The 18,129-nt window shown below is 48.2% G+C and overlaps 2 protein-coding genes across 3 annotated transcripts in view; both read left to right on the top strand.

The window, feature by feature from the left end:
• LOC8036169 (facilitated trehalose transporter Tret1) overlaps positions 1-9,126 on the top strand; it is a 30,938-nt gene extending 21,812 nt beyond the window's left edge. For both annotated transcript variants that reach the window (XM_040210069.2, XM_042290650.1), the window contains exons 2-3: positions 6,267-6,518; positions 7,167-9,126. In XM_040210069.2, coding sequence (XP_040066003.1) covers positions 6,284-6,518; positions 7,167-8,350 — 1,419 coding nt within the window. In that variant the 5' untranslated portion in view covers positions 6,267-6,283 and the 3' untranslated portion in view covers positions 8,351-9,126. The remainder of the gene's footprint in view (positions 1-6,266; positions 6,519-7,166) is intronic.
• A 3,849-nt stretch (positions 9,127-12,975) lies between these two features.
• Positions 12,976-13,710, top strand: LOC115309309 (uncharacterized protein K02A2.6-like; the record flags this gene model as incomplete). The annotated part of the gene is made up of 1 exon (XM_029967518.4): positions 12,976-13,710. A coding segment is annotated over one exon (735 nt), but the record flags the coding sequence as incomplete, so codon positions are not given.
• Between the last annotated feature and the right edge of the window lie 4,419 nt (positions 13,711-18,129).

An 18,129-nucleotide genomic window follows, 5' to 3' on the forward strand; every position in this document is an offset into this window, starting at 1 on the left:
TAACGTGTGTGTCCTTCACTTCAGATCCAACAGCGGCCGACGCTACGAAGTAATGGGACGAATGAAGCAGCGTAAAGAGCGCAAGTCAGCAGATCTTTTCTGGTATTGTTTCCGCGATGATAGAACACGCACAGAAAAGCATTACGAACAACATGATGGTGCGTGCGGTTTTGACGCTGTCGGTCTGTTCCCATAAGCTCGTAACTTGGGCTGCGTCTGAACGTCAAGGGAAACTGAAGCGGTCCCGTACTTGAGAAAACACTTCAATCGTCTTTATCTGGCCTTCAGGATCACGGATATCGAAATTATATTTTTGCTTCATGCGCACTGTAGCCCGAGCTGCGCAGAATTGTAGCACCACTGTAGCGGAATGACGTCAGGGCCCCGTGTGGGTGTATAGAGGATTGCAAGCAAGATCGCTGGCCGCCGCCATGTCATGCAAGCCCGTGAAATTTCAAGCTTGCCAAAGCTATGTTCACGTGCAAACTGCACGTGCTTGCACTCATGGTACACTGTACTCATGGTACCCAAGTATTCTAGTACACTGTACTCATGGGGCACCGGTCGGGGCGCCATGCTTGCAGTTGTCTAAAGACCGATCCCACCAAGCGTGTAGTCGCCATAATTTCAGTTCACAAGAGGCAGGCGGTAGTGCCCGAAACGGCTCGTGCCGTCTCGCGCTCTGCACGCGCAGAGTTCCAGCGAGGTTCGGGCACGTGCAAAAAGACGAAAATACCCTCAACGCATTGCGGCAGCTGCGGCGGACTAAAAACTGGTTCGTGAGATCGGTCCATTCTCCAGGATAACGCCAAAAAAGCAAAAAAAACAAAAAAAAAAACAAAAGAAAAGCGAGATTTGTTTAAATTTTGTGAATATTCCTGTAAACCACCTTTTCTCCTCCCAAGACGTGAAATCGTACAGCCGAAGGTCCTCGCTAAATCTCCAACTTTGTTGTCCGTGTAGCATTTATGCTTTCTAGCACCGATGACATAAGCAAGCTCGACAGGCTCGCAAAAACGGAGCGACCGAAAGTCTCTTGGGACGCCAGCAGCGGTTCACGTTTGTAAACAGCAACTGCATGCATTTCACTCATCATTTCTTCCTCGCACTGCCCAAGAATGGCTCCACCTCCCCGGTTTACTTGCCACCATCACTGACCCTAATTTATTTCGAAATGCTATCACTACCCTTTTTTTTTTCAATGATCCACGACCTGTTTGATTGTTTGTTTATTATTTTATTACTATCGCTAATTTGTTGCAGTTTTTCCTCCCATCTTTTTGTACCTGCTCTCCCCCTGTATAATGCCTTCGGGCCCCGAGTTTGAATCGTAACCGCGAAGCGGATTTACTCGTTTTCATTATTAAACGCGCGTGAAATTGTATTGGATCTTAAAGGAGCGGTGCAACGATATTCAATTGGAATGTTTTTCACTTTACACGAGCTTACTGGCACACCTGGGACTCAATGATACTCACACGCAACACCACTGGCTAAGAAACCCCTTTGTTGCGGTGTAATTTCAAAGACAAAAGCAATCATTTTCATTCAATCTCTCCTTTGCAAAATTTGAGATTGAGATACATTGATATGATATGAGATATGAGATACATTGAGAGTTCATCTAAGACATATTACTAATCATAGTCATCACTTACTGGCTGATCTTACTTATAAGCGACCTCACTCAGAGTATTCAAGAGCACTATCAAAAATGGAGCAATACATCCCTGATGATATAGGCTCGCTTAACCTTCCAACTATACCTCCATGGAGACTCCCTCTCCCCGTTGTGAAACTTGACATTCAAGGCATCAAGAAGAAATCAAATACACCATTGCTAGTGCTTAAGCAACTCACTTTATCCACCATTACCTGTTTACACGCGTCAAAAACTCACATATATACGGACGGATCATGTGTCAAAAATAGCTCTACCGCAAGCATTGTGATTCCATCGTATGTCACAACCAGAAACTTCAAACTTAGCCACAAGACATCTTCATCAGCGGCTGAACTTGTAGGACTTCATTAAGCCCTTCGATTTATATTGACAAAGCCACCTCAGGCATGGCCGGTGTTTACAGATTCTAATGGCGAATTCGCGTGGTTCTTTCCGCGCGCTCTCGAGCGCTCTTTGCAGAGCGCGCGAGATCGCGTGGTTGAGAGAGAGTGCTGTGGCCTGATCGGGTGGTTCATTCCGAGGGCGCCTCTCCCTCTCAGAGCGCTCCCTGGCACTCTGTCTGTAGCCGTCGGAGTGCGGAGCGGCGCAGGCGTCACGTGGTACTTGGACGGGGATCACGTGGTTTTGTTGACGATGGCCGGCAGCGGTCTGTGGTGGTGTGCGGGGTACGGCATGACGGCGATTGATATGTGGTTCTACAAAGTGCTTGTGCATTCGACGGTGCGAGGATTACGACGGACGGGACGACATTCCTTTGCGACCGTAACAGGAAAAGTCGACGTGTGAAGTATCCCCAGTGCTTTCACGAAATCGTTCATCTCACGGCGGTGAATCCGCTAAGCCTAATCGACGAAGAAACAGCTCGCAGAGCTCGCCGCTGTTTTACCGGGTTTTGTGATCGCTTCAAGAAATTTTCAGGTTTGGTAAAAGTGCGTTCAAAGGTTTGTGTTGTAAAATAAAGGGAGAGCCGAATATAATGCACCGTGATTTGTGTCACATGGCAATGCTTGCGCGATATTTTGCCGTGAGAAAAATGCGGTTTATTAACCATTTTATATTTGCCTGCACCTCAACGACGGAGCCATAGAGCGCGCGGCCGCAGGAAAAAGGAGAGGAGGAGCGCGCCGAACGGTGACCAATATGGTAGCGCAGAGCAGAAAGGGAGACCTAGACAGCGAGCGCTTGGGTCATGAGCGGCCGCTCCCCGAACCACGCTTGTTTTTGTGTTTTCGTCACCGTCGTTTTTGTACTCCGGGAGAAACGGGCGCGGCGATTCGAAAGGGCGCAGGGAGAAACGGGAAAGGGTGGACGTTGAGTTACTCCTCTCCACGATAGCGACAAGAAAGGTGAGAAAAAAAAAAAGATTGTTTCTGCGTTTGGCCGCTCGCCCTTTTGTGGCGCTAGCGGGCAAGGTTCTCTCCGCTCCCGTTTCTCCGCCCCTCCTTTCCCATTTACGGCGGCCGTCTTTTCACGCGACGCGCCAGGCTTTCTCCGTATAGAGGAGGCTAAGGTCGTAGGCATGACCGTTATCGCAGCGCGTTCACTGACGAAAACGCGATGAGTCGACAACTATTTCCAAGCGTTGGCTTTCGTTCCGTTCTGCGAAAATCAATTCGCATACTGCTGTTTTCTTTTTTTCTTTTTTTCTTTGCATGCCGATGCGTAAAAAAATTTACGTCACAACAGTTATTTCGTCACGTTGCGAGCGTAAATTTTGCTCAATCGTCCACCGCACGCTGTAAGATCGTGTTGTTTTTAATGTATTACCAATGTCAAGAAATATTAATTCCGTGAGTGGTCTGAGAATCTCGGAGCGCTCTGAAGCCAGCAGTTGTGATCGGCTGAAAAGGATCCAGAGTAGCTCTGGCGGCGAGGAGGGGGCGCTCTGCTGAATCGAGGTCAGAGGAGAGAGGCGACCACGCGAATTCACCATAAGCCTGCACTCCAAAGCATCTGCACATACCTGCGACGAAGTGAAAATGGACAAATTATTTTCGAACGTTTATGCCATCTTCAGAAATGTATTGATAGGAGGCACTCTGTTGAGTTCCAGTGGATTCCTGGACACTGCAAGATACCTGGAAATGAAGCTGCGGATGGTGCTGCGACTTCCGCGCATACTTTATTCCCGAACGTCGAAATACTCTACTCCAGAAGTGACGTCACTTCATTGATAAATCTCCACGCCCGAAATGCAACACAAAGTCTCTGAAAGAGCTCTGCACACCATTACCCTCCTCTATATCTACTGGATCCTGACCTAACATACCGTGTGTCACGTAACCTACCCAAGCGAACAGAAGCTGTTATACACCGATTACGTCTGGGCGTTTCCTACACACAGGAATTTCTGCACCGAATCGGAAAAACACACAATCCGAACTGTCCGGGATGTGATTGTGTGGAAACTATACCTCATTTATTATGTGAATGTGCACTTTACGATGCAGAAAGAGAACTAAAGAGTTCTCTTTCACATCTAGACGACCGGCCATTTACTACGTCCAAAATACTAGGGGCCTGGGGCTCACCACTTAAAGAGGAGAAGGCCGCAAACGCCCTTCTGCGATTTTTATCAGAAACTCGTCTCGAGTTCTGTTTGTAAAAAGTTATCTACTGTTGATTATTTGTTGTCGTATAGAGGACTATTCGTTTTATAATTCTTGTAAGTTTACATGTGTGCAACTGAACTTCGGACTGGCGCGTACAAACACTCGGAGTGTTTTGGGTGAACATTGGTGACAATCCAGCACAGACTTTCAGTCTCTTAGTTTTAGTGTCATATTGGAAACTGCGGCATTCCCTTATTTATTCATTCTGCCCTTAACAGTGTTAACGAGAGTGCTAGTATGTTACCTTTATCTCCTCTACTTTCTCTTTCCTCCTTCTTTTATCCCCTCATCCCCTTCCCCAACTCGGAGTAGCCAACCGAGGCAGGCCGCCTTGGTTAACCTCTCTGTTTTCTCCTCCTGCCCTTACCTTCTTCTTCTTCTTGCAAAATTTGATGACGTAACGTGGGGATCGCAGTACACCCAAGTGACGATATTTGAATGCGGTTCATAGATTGGGACCCGAGCATTGCGTGGGCACTCGACTTGGGCTCGTGATAATTGCTAGCTCGAGAAGCATTCGGGTAGTGACCCGTGTCCAATTGCTGCAACGACGACAGCCGAGCCATAACAATGTCTGGAACTCGGCGCGTGTCCTGCGCTTTGCCAACCCCAGCGTGTGGCTATGATCAACACTGGCGGCATATAATCGGCTCCACGGAGCACGTGGAGCGAAAGCTCGCGCTGCAGAACCCAGGGATCCTGGGTTCGAGCCCCACCCCTGCCCGTTTCGATCTGGATGAGCATCGTACCGGCGTGCGGTCGTGTATCACTACTGCGTGGTGCACGTTAAAGACCCCAGGCTAGCGGCTGTGCCGCACTGGCTAAATTTCTCATCTACAGCTGGGAGACTCGTCGCCCATGTGAGGCAGACCAAGTTCTAGGCTGTATAAACACACACACAACCACCCAATAATCGGCTCCAGATCGCGTGGCCGCTTGTTCTGGCTGCGAGTTGAGGGGGTGAACGCTGCTCGTTTTTCTTTAATTTTTTTCTGGGACTTCTATTGCGTGAAGTGAAAAACGAACGCGTGTTTCATAGGTCATTAACGTTAGGGATCCGTTTTAAGCGATATTTGCGCAAAGTACAAAAATTGTTGCATCGCTCCTTTAAGCAACCGTGAACTGCGTCCGCAACTTGGCAGACGCGGTTCAACCGCCAGTGTGAATACGGCGTTAGAGTTCGGCTATTCTCGTCTTTAATTGGTCACAACCGACTACTCGAATGTTTGCCGAGGCTTTCATTTTCACAATTTCCGACTTGACGCCATGATGTCACAAGACCACGCCGCATGATATCATGTGACGCTGACATGATTGATCAGAATGCCAACAAAAAAACGCCACGAATGGCCACCATTTCTTATAGACGCTTTGCAGTAGCTGTGCATGGGCGCCGCCATAACTGACCTTCAGTTTCTGTTTACTCTTATTCCGATTACTTCACTTCATCATTGCCATTGAAGGTCAGGTCATTCTCATTTTAGGTTTTATTGCGTCCTTCTCCTCAGCGTTGACCTTTGTGGAGGCTTATCAACGCCCACTTCACTGGCTCGGCATCCTGGTAAGACAAGAGAAGGTCGGCAATGGCGGCTGTAATCTGGCGCGTGCGTAAAGCGTCTATACATTGATAACTCTGTGTTTGGCGATTTGATAGCTAAATACGATACAGCTCCTATTTGTTTTATTCTCAAATATTCAATTCGTAGTATTAACATAAAAAAATAGAAATATTTGGCGGAACCATTTTTTAACCGGTTACCGTTAAATATATATATATTTTTTTCTGGTTCAGTTTGGGGTTTCCTTTTAAGATGGCGACGACGATTTCGGTTCAGTGTCGCTTCGCCTAACTATAACGGTTTAGTTTCGGGTCGACACCCTGCGGTAAACAAACCAGTCGGAGACGCGCTGCAAGCACCGCACTTCTGGCGAAGTGAATAGATTTTCTTTGTTTCGATCGTCCTCCGCAGGGGATCACCGGTTCCAGATGGACGACACAACCGCCCTGACGGAGTCCGATTCGCATGGACGGCGGGGCCGGGTGCGCCTGTACCTGGCGGTGAGCTCGGCCTGCATGGCGGCGCTGTCTTTCGGCCTGACGCTAAGCTACTCGTCGCCTGCCCTGCCGGACATCCGACGCCGGATGCCCTTCAGCGACAGCCAGGGGGACTGGTTCGGATCGCTCGTCACGATCGGAGCTCTCTTCGGAGGACTCGCAGGAGGTAGTTTACCGCAGGCCGCACACGTCCAGACTTGGACATTACGCGGTGCTCGTGGCAACAAGTAAAGCCGGGTTTACATGGTGCAAATTTTCTTGCAATCTTGCAATTGCCGCTACTCCTGCAACTTTTTTTCTTTTTTTTTTTTTTTTTTTTTGTGCTGCGCGAGAAAACGTTGCAGGTCTAGAATTACAAGTATAAAGCGGAGCATCGGAATCGGCCATAACGCTATACTCGTAAAGCTTTACGTTTTTTTCAATTACCTCGATACTTTAAGTTGGGACGAATAGCGAGTAGATTAATCAAATAAATGTATAAATGATTGGTAAGTTATCTACGTCGTCTATGGATAACCACCTGCCTTTGTATAAGTATAGTTATAAAATAGAACCAACGCCTAAAAACGAGAAAAGAAGCGAGGTATCCCGTTTGTTGGCCCTTCTTTTATTGCATCGTTATAGATTTTATCAGGAAGAACCAATCAGGCTCAGCTTTGCACCTTGCTTCGTGGTTCGTTCTTGGGCGCCGTTATCAGATAATGTTTAGGGAGTGATTGTAAGATGTTGGGCCGGGTCTCGCCGCGCCCCGGATTTCTTAAGGTGTCAGCGATATGTCACTAAAGCCCACGATATCCATTCTTCGCCTTTACAGGACAGCTCGTTAACAGAATCGGCCGGAAGGACACGATCCTCTTCGCTGCGCTGGGTTTTGTCCTGGGTTTCCTGCTCATCGAGATGCTACCCAATCCGGGGCTAATGTTCGCCGGCCGCGCACTAACCGGCTTTTCGACGGGCATCACGGCACTCGTGGTACCGGTCTTCGTGTCGGAAGTCAGCCCCGCCCACATCCGGGGCATCCTGAACACCATCTGCACCATCGCCGTCACTTCCGGAGTGCTCCTAGCGTATGTCCTGGGCAAGTGGCTCGACTACAGATGGCTGGCCACAGCGTGCATGGTCCCTACAGTCATCAACGTGCTCACCATGCCCGAGGTAGCGGAGTCTCCCCGCTGGCTTTTCCACTCTGGGCGCTCGGAGGAAGCCATGAGGTCTTTGCAGTTCTACGAAGGCGACGGCGCCAAGGAGAGCTTCGAGATGCTGCAGTCCCACTCGTCCGTCCCTGAGGCGTTCTCACTGGCCGCCTTCAAGCTTCCGTACGTTTACAAGCCCTTCTTGTGCGTGCTTTTGGGTATGTTCCTCCAGCAGTTCTCCGGCATCAGCATTGTACTGTTCTACACCCAAGACATCTTCGAGACGGCGGGGTCTACGATAGCGTCCGCAGACAGTGCCATTATCGTCGGCGTGGTGCAGGTCGCGTGTGGGGTCTTGGCCACTTTGCTCATCGATCGTCTCGGCCGGAAGATACTTCTGCTATTTTCTTGTAGCGTGTCCTGCTTGAGCCTGGTTACCCTGGGAGCCTTCTACCACCTCAAGGACAGCGTCGGGCCGAGCTTCGTCGCGGCGTACGGCTGGCTGCCACTGCTGGCGTTGTGCGTGTACATGCTGGGCTATTCTGTGGGGCTGGGCCCGTTGCCGTGGATGTTGATGGGCGAAATGCTGCCGCCCAACATCAAGGGCTTCGCGACGGGCATCTCGACCGCCTTCAACTTCGGGTGTGGCGCCCTGATCTTGAGAGAGTATCACTCCGCGATGTACTTATTGGGTAACGACGGTTTGTACTGGTTCTACGGCGCTAACATGGCGCTAGGGTTTTTGCTGGTGCTGCTTTTCATTCCAGAGACGAAAGGCAAGACGTTGGAAGAGATCGAGGTGTCGTTTGGGAAGACGCGGCAGCCTGCGATGCCGAGAGCAACGTCGGATTCTGTTAACGCTTAAACCTGGCCTGCCTTAGGCTGGAAAGGCGAATGGAATGTGCTGTGACAAGCGGTAGGAGATTATTCTAGGTTGCGAACGAAGAGGTATACTTCGTTTGATACTTAGTATACAACGCTGTCAAAGCTTCTGGCGCGAGCGCATGACTTTATTTATAATTCCGTTTGGCGCAAGAACGCGTGCAATAATCTGCGAGATAAAAGCCCATGCTCGCGCCAGCAGCTTTGACAGCGTTGTACACTAAATATAAATCAACATAGAAGCCAAATAGTATGCTTGGTTTTGTGAGTTTTTTTTTTTTTTTCTTTTTTGGAAGTTTTTTTTGAGGACCGTCCGCGCGTTTATAGTTTCCAGCGAATCTGAATAAGACACGGCTTGCTTTGGTCAGCTTTTGCGATCCGTCCATGACATGGCAGAAAACGAAGAGCTGAAGTTAATTCTGCTGTGTGACTTTGTAAAGACAAGCACCTGTTTTCCCGTGCGCGCAATCTCAACGAGTTATTGAGCTCTGCCTTTCCCATGTACAAAACGATTTGACTGCAGAAGCATTCTCTGAAAGGAACTTGAAACCACTGTCTGAACGCGGTGCGTTTTGTAGTTTAAACGATCTATGCCTGTACTGCAGGCAGTGCCCGTTGTGATTCTGTGAATTCCCTTTTATGTTTTATTATATATTTATATCTTATATAAATTGCAGTGCCCTTCGGCTTTCATTTGTTTTCCTTTCATATTTGACACGAGGGCTCGGCAACAAAAATAAACCATTCTTTTGTGGCAGCCTCGTGCGTTTTCGGTTGTAACCAGGGTGTCGAACCGGGCATAATTCCGGTTCGGGTTCAGCGGTTTTGTATCTTGTTCCGGTTCGGTTCGGGTTCAGTCATTGAAACCTAATTTCGGTTCGGTTACCGGTTCCACCAAGCGCGAACAGGCCCAAACCGGTTCATAAGTTTACCTTGTGGTCCGTTCACACTAGAAGCAGATTCGCAACCGCGAAGCGGATCCGCGCGTTTTCAACCGCGTTTTCAACGCGTTTTTGCCAACCGCTTTGGGACCGACTCCTCCCAACCGCTTTCGCGAACCGCGAAGCGGTAACCACTCGCAACGCGACGCTGACGTGACGTCGGTGACTTCAGAAGCGAGATGGCAGTCGTCTCTAGTGTGCCGTCCTAAGCGCTGTAGTTCTAGCGCTGCAGCTCGCAGGTCAGCGAAGAAACGTCATGTTCACGTCTGTCACTTGAATCCGCCGCGAAGATAAGTGACTCATAATCTTAACTGGCTTCACTCCGGTGGTTTGATACAGGTAAGCTTGTTTGTTTGTTATCCTAGGTGCCAAAGCCCGTCGCTGCGTTGCCTTGTTCGTGTTTTTCCGTAGAACGTTGGAATCCGCCTCTGATCGCCCGAGCTGACAGCTTTTGTACTCACTTCGGCGGTAGCAGAAACTGCTGCCCGTGACGGTCATTCAAAAAGCGCTCCAATGAACACTAGAGAAAAGGGGAAGAAAAAGCTCCCCTCTTATCAGGATCCTCTTTTGTGCCTCCCGCATTTCCACAGACGTCGCTACTCTCCTCCCCGTCACTCAAAATTCTTACAAAAGCAGCTTCCCTCTCCTCCTCTTACATGGTGGTCAAAAGCTTGTGATGTGACGTCAGTGCGACCCGTGTGATACACTCAGTGTTGAACAAAATACTCGATAAAAGTAGTTAAGTTACTAAATACCTGCGTCATAAAGTATTTAAAATACTACTCAAGTTACTTTCACTGTAAAGTATCTTGAGTAGAGTACAAATACTTAGAAATGTATTTCAGTTACTTTTGAAGATACTTCCGCATTGCTTAACTTGTATCGACGTCATTGACAACGACAATTATGAAACTACGTAAATCTGGGTTATCAGAATGGTTTATTAGCACGCAACAACACAAAACGAAAAAAAAAAAGTATCGTAGGGCTATTTTATGCAGTCGGAGCAAAATATTGTCACGAATGATAAATTATGAGGCGCCGAATAACTGAAGAAACTAAACGTTTAATGGGGCGAACTTGTTCCCAAAACAAAAGACAGAAAGGCTAACGTAGCAGGCGTCGATGTCGGCGAAACAACAGGATCGACCGCTGGGGCCAGACTGATTCCGGACCGTCACTCGGAGCACCTTTTGTACCCGCGTGGGTTTCTGGAACATTCGGTGTAAAAAGTTCGGCGCGTAGAACATTCGAACTCAGTCAGACGAAAAAATTGTTGAACTTACCAGAATGTCAAATTGAAGGAATAAATAAAAGAAGTCCGGCTTTCTGGTATCGAACCCGGAGTCTCCGCGCGAGAGCCAAGCACGGTAACCATTCGGCCAAGTTGGGCAACGCAGGTGGCAATATCACTAACAGATATTACAAAACATTTCTGGGACAACAAGAAAGAGGTCGCTTTAGCTATAGCGTATTGGGGAGGAGATCTGACCGTGGCGCCTCAAGCGGTTAACTTTAGAACTAGATGGAGGGGGCAACAAATACAATGGCTCGGCTGACTTAACCGAACGCTGCGTCAGCGTTCGGCTGGAGTTCGTGTTCTTGGGTGAGAGGGAGGAGGGGCTCTTTTGTTACCACTCCGGCCTGCATGAACAATGCAGCATGCACCCTGCCCAGCTTAGCACACAAGCCCAAGTGGGTCAAGTTCGCATCCTCTGACGATTGCTTTCGGGGGAGATCCGGCACTTAACGTCACTTCACTATTTGTTGGTATTTTGTTCATTACACTATGCCCCGCTCTCTATTAAAAAAGATGACAGGAACATGCCCACAAGGCCTGTGGGCATGTGCATAGGCCTTTCGTTGGGTAAACACCGAGGTGTGGGTGACAAACGGGTCAGAGCGCTTCGCCAATAGTGACACCGTTGAATATCACATCCTGCGGCGCACCTTAGACGCATCGTTTTACTACAATACATATTCCCTATACTTCCGTGTCCCAAGTTCGTTTACTATAAACGAACTTGGGACACAGATATGAGTGAATGAATAACAAAGAGAACCCACATAATAGCCACGGCAGTGGTCGCGCCTTCTTCAAGTAGGTTGCGTTCAGAAAGGCACTCAGCGTTGGGGGGGGGGGGGGGGGGGAAGGGGGGGCGCTTTTTTGGGATTTTGAGAGGTCGTCCAGCTCGCAGTTCGTTTCCTGTACTGTTCTCTGCTTCTCAAAGTTCCCTTACAGACAGTGTTCGCAAAAGCAATAAGTGTCAAACTAAAAAAAAAAAAAATCGACGTTTTGCTTTAGCGGGGTCAAATATACAAAACGCAAAACAAAAATGTCTACTTTTTTGTGTCTGTCCACTTCTCATTTTCTTCTATTTGTTATTTCTTGACACTTAAGTCTGCATTGTTCTCGTAGGTCGTTTCCCGGTCTACTTGTGCATCTTTATTTCCGTAAAACCAAACCTTTGGTTTGATGATTTTTTTGGGGGGGAAACTCTATAGAAATAAAAGGCGCCTTTGGGAAGGCAAGGGGAGAACCTTCATTGTACGAACTTTGGGCTGAAATATGAGTCACAGTCGGCAAAAAAGCGATATTTTCATCGAGCTCAGTTAAAGCCACTGTAGCTAATCGGAGCTGGCAACAGGATTCGGTTGCTCGAAAGAATGTTCACGTTTGCTCGTGCCACGCCCGACCCACTTCATTCCGAAAAACTCGGAAAATGGTGGAATGTCAAAAATGTATTTAAGATAATCAGTACAAGATACTCGGAATTGTAATTTAAATAGAGTATTAAATACTTTCTATCAAAGGTATTTGCTAGATACCAAGATACTCCAAAAAGTATTTAAGATACAGTATCTTGAGTAGAGTATTTGAGATAGGGACAAGTCTGGATCATCATGCGCTATACATGACCACCACGAAGGCCAATATAAATGTCGTGAGCGCAGGGCCAGCCCTAAACAATCATGCGCCCTGGGCAAACTCCGGCTGTGGCGTCTGCTCAATGCAGACGCTTTGAGCAGACTACCTTTACCGGCAAGCGACGACGAGCCACAGCCTCCCGGAGATGTGCTCATGCTGGAAGCGTTGACCAGGCCACCGATTACTGTCGAGAAACTAGCAGACAAGACAAAAGAAGACGCTACTCTTTCCCGTGTGTACGACGCAGTTCAGAGTGGAAATTTTAGAAACCTTAAGGAAGACATCTTTCAACCATTCAGGAACAAGGACACTGAACTAGCGACACAGCGAGGATGTTTGATATGGGGATCACGTGTTGTGATACCAGCGTCTCTGCGGCCTGAGTCCTTGACTCTTGTACACTCAGGACATCGTGGAATCGTGGCCATGAAAGCCTGTGCCAGAAGTTACATGTGGTGGCCAGGAATTGACAAAGATATTGAATTATATGTGGCGGAATGTGCCCAATGTCAAACAAACCAGAAAACCAAGATAAAAGTACCGATGACAAATTGGGAACGACCATCAACAGCCTGGGATACGCTCCACATGGACTTTGCGGGTCCAGTGGAAGGGAAAGTATTTCTGGTCGTTGTAGACGCATACACCAAGTGGCTGGAGGTGCGAGTAGTTAGCAGCATGGCATCAAGCGCTGTAATCAAGGAGCTGCGGGGATTATTCGCCACATTTGGAGTGCCAAAGAAGGTTTGTTCAGACAACGGGGCTGCGTTCATCTCAGAAGAAATTGCGAAGTTTTACCGCATGAACAACATCATTGCAGTCACGAGCGCACCTTACCACCCGGCAACCAACGGGCAGGCTGAGCGGATGGTACAGGAGCTCAAACAAGCTGTATCGAAAAAAGGAAGGGAAGACCTGTCGTGTGCGTTGTCACGTTTCCTATTCAAGCAACACACGACAGTGCACACAACAACGGGCAAGACTCCTGCGTGGATGATGTACGGCCGAGAATTGCCTTCTGCACTGGATCGACTCAAGTCATCCCTCTTCAAGCAGTTGCCTGAAGAAAACAGCGATATCCACAAATTTATTCGTGGACAACCCGTGTGGATTCGACAGTTCCCAAACGAGCGAAAGTGGATGCCGGGGTCCATCGCACGCCGCGCCGGACCACGATCCTGGATGGTTGACACAGAGCGGGGTCAAGTCAGACGACATCTAAACCATATTCGACATCGCGCTCCGAATTCGAGCTGCTGGGAGACACAGCCGCCACCACCAGTTTGGGACATGAGCTTACACGATCGCCAGGGCACACATTCGGGCGCGAATGGTCCAGAACAAACAACTATACAGCACAGCACAGACGACGACGCTCGCCCATTACCAACAGTGGGATTTGCCTTGTCAACCGCGACGCCAGTGAGCTCCCGGGCGCGTCGACCACCGGACAGGTACGGTGCCCACGTCTAAGGAGGAAGGGGTGTGATGTATCTACCGGCACACGGCCGGCGGGCAAGTCTGCGAGCGCTGCGCACGAGCGCGTGGGTTTGTCTCGAGAGCTGGCTGCGCTCTCGTGAGACATATAAAAAACAACCACGACCGTTTTCGGATGCTTCGAATGACTGTCTCGTCATTACCCCAGCTAAGGTCGTATACCTACCTAAGGTTATTCAACAAGTCCCACATCGCCGCGGAGGGCACTGAGCTATGAGCACCGTAGATATGAGGTTCCTCCTCGGCCGCCACGGTGTCGGCGGCGTGGCGTGCTCGCCTTTTTTTGCGGTGGGGTGGTGTGGTGGTGGTGTGCGGCCAGTGGTTGGCCTCATGTTTTGCTTTGGTGCTGCGTCGATCACAGGTGACACCCTCGTGTAAGAAGGTGAGCCTTAACCCGAAGGAGGAGGAAGATAACACATTTACGGACTCTGGCAACTTGCTGGCGGCATGGCGGCGGTGAGGTACAACAAGAAGCGGTGTACGAGGGAATGCGGGACCACCGTTGGGGAGAAACAACCGGAGCGGTCGGTTTAGTTTGGTTTGGTTTGGTCTGGTTTGGTCTGGTTTGTTTGTATGTATGTTTGTATGTACGTATGTATGTATGCATGCATGTATGTGTGTGTGTGCGTGCGTGCATGTGTGTGTGTGTGCGTGCGTGTATGCATGTACGTATTTATGCGGCGATTCCCTTTGAATCAAACGTCTACTGAATAAACACGCAAAAAAAAAAAGAGAAAGAAGTCAGAAAGCAGAGTGTATTTTCTAGTTGAACTTCAACAATGTACTGCCTAGCAGGCCTCGAGTCTCCGCTTCGAGCATGCACATACGTGTTCTCCTCGGTAAACCCGAGGGCTTGCTCGATGCGAGCGCCGAGGTCTGCTGCAAGTGCAAGTGTCGGATACTCAAGAACAAACTGGTATATAGTTTCTTCCACTTTTCCACAAGCACTCCACTGTGTACCATTTCGTCATTTACCCTGAGACTGGGTTTTTTTTTTGAAGAGCAGAAGTAACAGAAAAAACAGACAGGTAGTTGACTTTCACCAGCTAGCCTGTACTTTGACTCTTTTCTCGTTACTCCACTGTGTGTCGGTTACGTCGCTGTCGTACTTTCGTCGATACAGGCGGGCACGCAAGGCGCCACCTCGGGCCTCAGCGAGAAGCCTTCTGTCCAGTGTATCAACACGCCAGAGGATATAGGAGCAATGGTGGGCTTGAAAGACGCGTAAAGGTGCATGCTTGAATGCTCTTGCATGTCTGCTCTCCACCGGTCAGCCTCTACGGTCTGAATTTGCTCTCTCACCGCTGAAACTCACTCTTTCTTTGTCGGAGGCTCGTCGGACATTAAGAAACCCCGTACTTCGTCCCCAGTCAGATGGTATGGCGTCTCCATGTTGTGTGCGCGCCTCTTAGTTGAATGTACAAGAAAACCTGCCGTGCCGAGCAATCTCCATTCATGTGTCACAATCGGGCGTAGTATTCCAACTAGCTGCTGGCCTCCCGTGCCTCAAAAGAGGACCAGCCAAGATCTCTTTGGTCTAGTTCGTTTGCGACTCTTCCATGGCATCCTGGTGCCTGGCGCCGGATTTCCCTTTATAGCCGCTCATGGTATTCTCCCGCAGTTTGTTCTATACTCGAAGAATCGGGTGCGAGAGGGCAACGCAAATGTGAACTTTTCGCGTTGCCTTTTCTCCCAAAACTCAGAATATGCACATCTTCAAAGATTCGAAGATCGTTTGATAAACCTTAGTAATTCCCCCAACGTTTTTATATAAACAATAATAAACAAGCAGTGTTGGGAAGTACTCTAAGTACATGGTACATAAAGCACTACTGTTTAGAAAACGTGTACTTTACTTGAAGTACATTCTCTGAGCATATTCTTATACTTTACTAATTTTTTTTTTCTGGTGCTTGAAAGTAAAACTTCCGACTTCAATGTTCATTCCCCGAATTTGAAAACAAACAATGGCGTATCGCGTGTGATAACGCGCTCTTTCGAGATGTCATCTGGTCATTTCTCCGAGTCAGGTAATCAAAAGTCAAATTTGGGGGGTTTGCTTGCCAAACCAACGGCGGGTATCTGGCACGCCCCAGCGGAGAACTGAGGATTAATTTCGACCACCTGGGGATCTTTTGACGTGCGACCGAAAGCTCGGTTACACGGCGTCTTCTCCGCAATAAGCCTCCGTCAGATTGCGGCCACCTCGGCCTGGAGTCGAACCCGCCACATGGGGATCCGTAGGCCAGCGCTCTCGCCTCGGAGCCACCGAGGTGGCTCCGAGTCAGGTAATCGCGGCTATAATACCGACACAAATGCCTTTTAAGTTGATTGTGTTAAATAGCTCGTCAGTCAGAGTAAAACAACTACTCTGGGACGATTTAAGTTTATACGATATTTGCTGCCGACGGTTTCCGTAAAAAACTGATGGACCTCCGATTACCCCTGGAGCAATGCATACCAGTTAAAAAACACTGTATAGGGAATGAAAAGGCATCATGAAAGATCGTGTTAAAAGCATTTGTACTTTACCTGAAATGTATTGCATTTATAGTAGGTTCCTTCAAGTACATTGCACCAGGTATACTTACTACTTTACTTGGAGTACATAACCTCTCATTTACTTTGTACCAGCAGAGATATTCTTCAGCCTGGCGGAAAGTCCTCCTCGCCCTCTTTTTTTCCCTTTCTCTCCTGTCTTGCAGCACGGCGAGGCGGGGGGAAGGGTCCCTTTTTGCGCCGGCTTCTTCTGAGAGGATAAGCCGAGAAAATCCCCATTGTGAGAGACGGGCGATGGGTTTGGCAGCAGCGACCTCGTGACTTACGGGTAGCTTCAGCTCTTATCGCGTACTCTGACCTATTTTTTGGCGCTCGCCAAGCCTAGCCCCTCGGGGGCAGGTTTCACGGAGCTGCAAGGCTGCACCCTCCCAGTCACCGATTTTCAGCTGTCAAATTTGTTTGGCTGTAGCCCGTGTCAAAATAAACGCATACTTGGGAGCTGCGGTGCTTCAACACACCCATTGAAGGTACGTTTCATAGATATTCTTGGTTGATCAAGGAGCTCAGAACACATGCGCGAGATGTGGTGACTTCAATATGTGAGGATAACTTACATATTCACAAAACATTCCATCTTCAAAAAAACCGGCTTATTACGCTCAAACCTGCCGCAAATTGCTATGTACCAGGCGCGGGCATCTTGTAGCGGATCTCTGTTTTCGTACAGCGGGCACAAATTATTGGGAACTTTAGTATGTTTTCAGGCCACGCTATATTTAGCGGAAACTCGCGCTGCCACTTCGATGCATTCTCTGAAGCGCGCGTCTAAAGTGGTAGTGGGCCTTTGAAAACGATTTACTAGAATCTCCTGTTGTGTGTCTAACTCGCAGAACATGACGGCCTGCAAAATATATGAAATTCATATTTACACATTCTAACAACCATCTGAGGTGAGAGGGCATTTCTGGTGTGGATGTCAATATCAAAGTTTTAGTGGGTCGCTTTTAGCACTTCGATGACCGTACGGCCCGTACCCCACAACGATATGTAAGCTAGACTCGCTGTGAACATCCTTTATCGAGTGCGGCTATGGAGTGGGAAACGCAATATTGGCGAGTCTGGCGTGTCGTATTATGGTTCAACTTTGCTTGTATTGGTACTATAGCACGGGCCGCGCGCCGCTTTGAAGTATTTGTTGTGTCTCAAATAAAGACTAAAGCAAAAGCAGACAATTTTTTTTAATGTGGCACAGAATTGTAATTTAACATTATAAAAACATTTTAGGCGCCTTACACCATACAGTTAGCACGAACAAACTATCGCCGGTCTTTCTCCTCCCTCCTATTTTTTTTTTTTTTTTGTTCTTAGAAAGGAATGATGTTTAGAAAGCTGTTAATACGAGTATCCAACCTAAGCGGTAGATTTTAGTGCGAGCCAATACATTGCTGTGGAAAATAGCAAAAAGCGCCGATGTTGTTCGCGCGAACAGTGTCGCGTAATGTACGCGTACCGCTACACAATCAACGGAAACGGAGTAAATCAGCAAAGTTAGGGAAAAAAAGTGGTGTTAATTTTTTATAGTTGAAAATTTGTTATTTTTATATAATCAATTCGGTAAGGAGTGCTTCCATTGGGCACCAACCTACGAGGCATCAGTTTGTTCTTGTATACTAAATTCTGCATGGCCCTTGAGTAGAAATGGCAATATTGTGTTCGTGCTTAGCGTGTCACGCACAGTAATAAGACCAGTTCATTGCTTGAACATTTAAACAAGGCCTTTCTTACATCAAATAGACATTTTGCGAGTACACTCTATTACTGGTGGTTCATGAAATAATCTACGTTGTTTATTTAGAGGAAAGGAAGTGGGGTGGTGAGGGGAGGGGGAATTGAATA

Source organism: Ixodes scapularis, unplaced genomic scaffold (assembly GCF_016920785.2).
Source record: "Ixodes scapularis isolate PalLabHiFi unplaced genomic scaffold, ASM1692078v2 PGA_scaffold0__279_contigs__length_252992795, whole genome shotgun sequence".
Taxonomy (NCBI): domain Eukaryota; kingdom Metazoa; phylum Arthropoda; class Arachnida; order Ixodida; family Ixodidae; genus Ixodes; species Ixodes scapularis.